This window comes from Myotis brandtii, unplaced genomic scaffold (genome assembly GCF_000412655.1).
Source record: "Myotis brandtii unplaced genomic scaffold, ASM41265v1 scaffold1120, whole genome shotgun sequence".
NCBI classification, from domain to species: domain Eukaryota; kingdom Metazoa; phylum Chordata; class Mammalia; order Chiroptera; family Vespertilionidae; genus Myotis; species Myotis brandtii.
This window is the reverse complement of record NW_005353839.1, coordinates 1,005,082-1,011,598: the sequence shown is the minus strand read 5'-3', so window position 1 is coordinate 1,011,598 and position 6,517 is coordinate 1,005,082. Positions and strand designations below refer to the sequence as shown.

Here is a 6,517-nt window from a genome sequence, read left to right as displayed (position 1 = left end):
TTTTTTTCTTTTTTTTATTTTATTCTGGGCCAGCTTTAGCTCTGGCTCTAGCTCTGAGGCTTCGTATCTGGTTTGTTTGCCGTTCTATAATCGAAACAATGTATAACTTCAGCTCTGAGATCCCGGCAGGCTGAAAGCTGGTTTCTGGGGTTTTGTTTAGCTTCTTATTTGCAACATAGTACATAGTTGCTTAGAGTTGCAACTCAGAGGCCGGCAAGTCAGGTGGGGAACGTTGTAGTCTGCAGTCACTGGAGCAAGCAAGCCTCATGTTCGCTTTTCAGTGCATGGCTGCTGGCTGCCATCTTGGCTGACAGTTAATTTGCATAAGGATATGCTGATTAGCCAATGGGAAGGGTAGCGGTCGTACGCTAATTACCATGTTTCTCTTTTATTAGTGTAGATTGTATTATTTCTTTGTATTATAACTATAAGCCTACTTTTGTCCACCCCCGTATGCATATGTGCTAGTACTTAAATAATCATTTTCCTGGATGTTTACATAAGAAAATTAACAATGATTACCTGTGGGTTGTGGAATTTCTCATGTGGCAAAGGTATTGTTACACTGGCAAACTGGCGCTCTGATTTAAAAAAATAAATCTGATTTGTAGCATTTGCTGATCTCCATGGTGTAAATACTTCCACCATGTCTGACTGATTTCAAGTTACCAATGTCTTTTTTTTTAAGTAAATGTAAAGTTTTAATTCAGAAATTACTTATCTGTAGTTCTCAAATTTACAAAGAGCATAAAGCATCAAAAATATCCACTAAAAGAAAAACCAAAACAAATGTTAGCATATCCATATATAAACAACATGGGCAAGCATATACAGTGTCAGATCCACATCTGAAGGCTGTCTTTATTTATTTTGTAAATATATTTTTATTGATTTCAGAGAGGAAGGGAGAAGGAGAGAGAGATAGAAACATCAATGATGAGAGAGAATCATTGATCGACTTTCTCCTGCACGCCCCACATTGGGGATCAAGCCCTCAACCCAGGCATGTGCCCTGACAGGGAATCGGACCGGGACCTCCTGGTTCATCAGTTGATGCTCAACCACTGAGCAATGCTGGCCGGGCTCAGGGCTGTCTTTATATAGTAACTTATTTCATTCTCATATCAACCTTTTGAAATAAACACTGTATTTATTTCTTTTTGATACACTGGACCAGAAGTGTTATTTCCTTTGAGAAAACTGGACCAGAAGTATTTAAGTAATTTTAGGGAGAAAGTTCAACCTGAAAGAGATTAATAAATATTCAAAATAGAGTCCTTACTTTTAACCAATTCAAGTGGGTAATCTCCAAGTCTCTATTTAGTTTTTGTTTATTGAATTTATTAGGGTGGCATTAATAAAATTACATAGGTTTCAGGTGTACAATTCTATAAGACATCATCTGTGTATTGTATTGTGTGTTCACCACCCCAAGTCAAGTCTCCTTCCAACAAAATTTAATCCCCCCTATACCCTCTTCTACCTCCCTCACTGTTCTTTCCCTCTGATAATCACCATCAAGTTGTCTGTGTCTATGAATCTTTGTGGGTTGTTTTTTTTTTTTTTTTTGCTTAATCCCTTCACTTTTTTCACCCAGCCCCTCAACCTCCTCTCCTCTCATAGTTGTCAGTCTGTCCTCTGTATCTATGTGTCTGTTTCTATTTTGTTTGGAAGGTTATTTTGTTCATTAGATTTCACATATAAAAGAAAGCATCTGGTACTTGTCTTTCTCTGACTGGCTTATTTCACTAAGCATACTACTCTCCAGGTCCTTCCATGCTGTCTCAAAGGGTAAGATATACTTCTGTGTTACTGCTGCTTTTTTATCCACTACTGATGGGCACTTGTGTGGCTCCCATAGCTTGGAAATTGTAAATAATACTGCAATGAACATAGAGATGTATATATTCTTTCAAATTAGTGTTTTGGGTTTCTTGGAATAAATACCTACAAGTGGAATTGCTGGGTCATAAGGCAGTTCCATTTTTTAATTTTTTGAGGAACCTCCATACTGCTTTCCACAGTGGCTGCACTAATTTGCATTCCCACCAACAGTGCACAGGGTTCCCCTTTGTCCACATCCTCACCAACACTTGTTTGTTGACTTAGTGGTGACAGCCATTCTGACAGGTGTGAGGTGATGTCTCATTGAGGTTTTAATTTGCATTTCTCTAGTGATTAGTGATGTTGAGCATCTTTTCATATGACTATTGGCCATCTGTGTGTCCTCTTTGGAGAGGTGTCTTTTCAGGTTCTTTGCCCATTTTTTAATTGGATTGTTAAGTGTTTTTCGTGTTGAGTTTTATAACTTGTTTATAAATTTTTTATATTAACACCTTATCAGACCTATCATTGATGAATATGTTCTCCCATTCGGTGAGTTGTCTTTTCATTTTGTTTATGGTTTCCTTTGCTGTGAAAAAACATTTTAATTTGATGTAGTCCCATTTGTTTATCTTTTCTTTTGTTTCTTTTGCCTGAGGAGATATATCAGAAAAAATATGGCTAAGAGAAATGTCAGAGATTTTACTGCCTATGTTTTCTTCTAGGATTTTTTATGGTTTTGAGCCTAATATTTAAGTCTTTAATTCATTTTGCATTTATTCTTTTTAGTTTAAGATTTACAGTTTATTTTTCTTATTCAACCCAATGCTTTCCCCTTAAAGTATTGAGTTTATTCTTGTGTGTGGTGTAAGTTGGTGGTCTAGTTTTATTTTTGTGCAAGTATCTGTCCAATTTTCTCAATAGCATTTATTGAATGGACTGTCTTTACCCCATTGTATGTTCTTGCCTCCTTTGTCAAATATTCATTGACATAAAGGTGTGGGTTTATTTCTAGGCTCTCTATTCTGTTCCATTGATCTACATATCTATTTTTATGCCAGTATTATGCTGTTTTGATTATTATGGCCTTGTAGTATAGGTTGATATCAGGTAGTATGATTCCTACAACTTTGTCCTTCTTTCTCAAGATTGCTGTGGTTCCATATACATTTTTGGAATATTTGTTCTAGTTCTATGAAATATGCCATTGGTATCTTGATAGGAATTGTGTTGAATCTTTAGATTGCTTTGGGCAGTATGGACATTTTAATGATGTTAATTCATTCTATCAATGAACACGGTATATGCTTCCACCTATTTGTATCTTCTTCAATTTCTTTCTTCAATGTCAGAATTTTCTGAGTACATGTGTTTTACCTTCTTGGTTAAATGTATTCCTAGATATTTATTTTTGATGGAATTTTAAATGGGATTGTTTTCTTAGTTTCCCTTTCTGATAGGTCATTATTGGTGTATAGAAATGCAACTGATTTATGGGTATTTATTTTGTATCCTGCTACTTTACTGAATTTATGTATCAGTTGTAGTAGTTTTTTGGTGGGATCTTTAAGGTTCTCCAAACTACCAATGTCTTAACAACAGCATCACAATAATTTCTGAGTAACAATCCATTTTTGTGAACCAGAACATGACACTGGGTGCAAATTTGCGCTCTTTATTTTATAACTTTACCTGCTAGTTGAATATATTTAAGTTACATTCTTAAGTAAATTTTATTGCTAAGATTTTCATCTGCAGCTCTTGGGTACACATAGCCTTGGAAATAAGATCAGGGTCTCAAAAATGCACAAATAAATTGCAGTATCTTTGTCCACATTTCCCAGTGCTTTTCATTTCTCTTTCTGTTTATAGTCCCAACTACTAGTGTCTTCTTTCTTAATAAATAAAGAATCCAAGGAGGTGCCCATAGGAACCTCCATGTCTATCTTCTCTTCCTTCTCTTCTTCCTCCCTCCCCTTTCTCCTCCTCCTCCTCCTTTTATTATTCATAAACATGAGTTTTTATGAAAGTCCGGAAAGGAAGCGAATAGGAAGGGCACATTTCCTTCATCTTGATCTCTGCTGACTGTTTTCCTTTGCAACTGGGCAATGTGCTACTGGGCTTATTTCCAAGGCTATGTGTACCCAAGAGCTGCAGATGAAAATCTTAGCAATAAAATTTACTTAAGAATGTAACTTAAATATATTCAACTAGCAGGTAAAGTTATAAAATAAAGAGCGCAAATTTGCACCCAGTGTCATGTTCTGGTTCACAAGAATGGACTGTTACTCAGAAATTATTGTGATGCTGTTGTTAAGACATTGGTAGTTTGGAGAACCTTAAAGATACTACAACTAATACATAAATTCAGTAAAGTAGCATGATTCTCCTAACACAGATACTATTGTACTACAAACATTTGAACAAATTACTTAATCTCTCTGGGCCTCAGTGACCTCATATATAAAATAAAAACTTTGATCTATAAGGTTTCTTAGGCCATCTTCAATATTTAAGAACCTATAATTCTAATATTTCTGGTAACCAAATCCTCTTATAGAAGCTTATTTCTTTCAAGAACTCTCTTAGATTTTCTCAAGTGTCCTTGGGTCACAGAGAGAAGGGAGAGCAAGCCACTCAGTGTAATGCCCGTAGTATGGCACCAGAAGCTGAGACAGAAGTGGGAGAAGCAGTCTCCAGGAGGCACCAGGAGGACTGTGCCCTCTAACAGGACCACAGCTGGGGCTTGGGGAATACCACTGTGCACCTTACACAGCAGCACCCACAGGCCAGGACAGTAGGACTAAAGGTCTCAGACATGTGTGTCGCCTTCAACTCCCTCCAAAGACTGGTTTTTAATAAAGTCCCGACTGAAGAAACCCTGCATCTGCTCTAAAGTCATCTTTGCCTCTGTCTCCTCCAAACATTCTTTCTTCAGGATCTTCCTCACTAGATGGTTCATCCATGTGCAGCACAAGAATATCTGAGTGTGGCTCCGAGCCAGATAGATATGAGATAAGAACACAGGAATTCCATGACTCTTGACAGGGACACACACAGACACAAGAGGTGGCATTCCTAAAGGGGACGATAGTGTCAGTGTGGTGCCTGGGGCAGAGGAGAATAACTCTAGCTGACAGTGAGATCAGAGAAGACTCAGACACTGGGACGGGACAACAGAGGCTTTGTCAAGTGCAATTGGAAACCTCATTAATAGGCTCTTTAAAAAGTCTAAAAGCCATTCATTCCCCTGAGGTTTGTTACAGAAACAAAACAGCGAAGGAAACTCACTTTCTCTAACAGCCGACGCCTCACTCTGTCACAGCGACTGTTGGGGAGCATGAGTCCCTAGCAATCATCACAAAGATCTTCATGTCACTTTTTAGAGCATTCATGCCTTTCAGCATATTACCTAGTCCGTTGTTCACAACACGCTGTGAGTTATTGGAGTCACAGGGGAAGATGTGAGGAGGGGATCAGGAGACCCCGCCTGCAGGCCTGGATTCTGCCACTGACTAGTTTGTGATTCAAGTGAGTTGCTTGTCCTCGGGGCATGCTTTTGCCTTCATTTTACACATGGTGAAGCTGACACAAACGGGGTCAGTGAACTGTCCCTACCAGCAAGTCACAACATGGGACAGATTGGAAAGAATGAAGACCTGAAGCAACAGGTTCTTTACTACGAGGCAGGAAATCCATCACTGAAAAATTAACATGGATTAGTTTTAGCGAGATAACTAACTGTGTGATTGCCAGTCCCAGATCTATAAACACTTCAGTGAGGGGGTGGCCATGACACACATGTGACTCCTCTAATCCCCAAATCTGAGGGACAATCTTGAAGCTGCAAAAAAATTCATAGGCCACCTGCCAGTCACAGCTGATCATCAAGACACTCATGAAGGCAGTTATGTAAATATATCCTCTAGTTCTTCTGAGTAGTCAACTATTTAAGAAGGTCAGAGGCCTTTAGAAGCATAGATCTAGACACCCAAGAACCTCTTGTTTAAAATAATTTCTTTTCCTTTTTATCCTAAATCAACTGCGTAAGAGTTTTAAGTCATGCCTCCTAGTTCTGATGGAGCAGAAAACAGTAATTTTGATGTCTAGGTAACCACTTTCTATCTAGAGATTTCAATCACACCCTTTTCAATCTTACTTTGTACATCCTAGAGTCTTTGGTATCCCAGCCACCATGGCTCAGTGGTTGAACGTCGACCTATAAACCACGAGGTCACGGTTCAATTCCCCATCAGGGCACATGCCTGGGTTGCGAGCTTGATCCCCAGGGTAGGGTGTGCAGGAGGCAGCTGATCAATGATCCTCTGTCACTGATGTTGTTTCCATCTCTCTCTGCCTTTCCCTTCCTCTCTGAAATCAATAAAAATATGTATTTTTTTTAAATAAAAAGAGTCTTTGGTAAAGGAATCATTTACCTGGATACTTGTCCTCCCAGAGGATCCCATCCTCCTGCTCCATCATGCTAAAGCCTAAGGAAGGGGCTTTTTCCAAAGGAAAAAGGATAAACTGGAAGAGTTTCATCATAGCCATCCCCCAAAGACTCTGGCAGCATCTGAGATGGTGAAGGTGGGAATAAGCCAGGGCCACTGCTTTGCGCCTCTTGGGGGCACCATTCACATCATACTCCTGTACTGAGCAGTACTAGTATATGCCCATGTTCCCACCTCCTGCT

General features: G+C 39.0%; 1 protein-coding gene across 1 annotated transcript in view; it reads right to left on the bottom strand.

Moving 5' to 3' along the window:
• The window catches only part of CRP (C-reactive protein, pentraxin-related), a 52,704-nt gene extending 46,401 nt beyond the window's left edge, over positions 1–6,303 (bottom strand). Inside the window, 1 exon segment of the mRNA XM_014547635.1 lies at positions 6,261–6,303. Coding sequence (XP_014403121.1) covers positions 6,261–6,303 — 43 coding nt within the window.
• Positions 6,304–6,517: the final 214 nt, after the last annotated feature.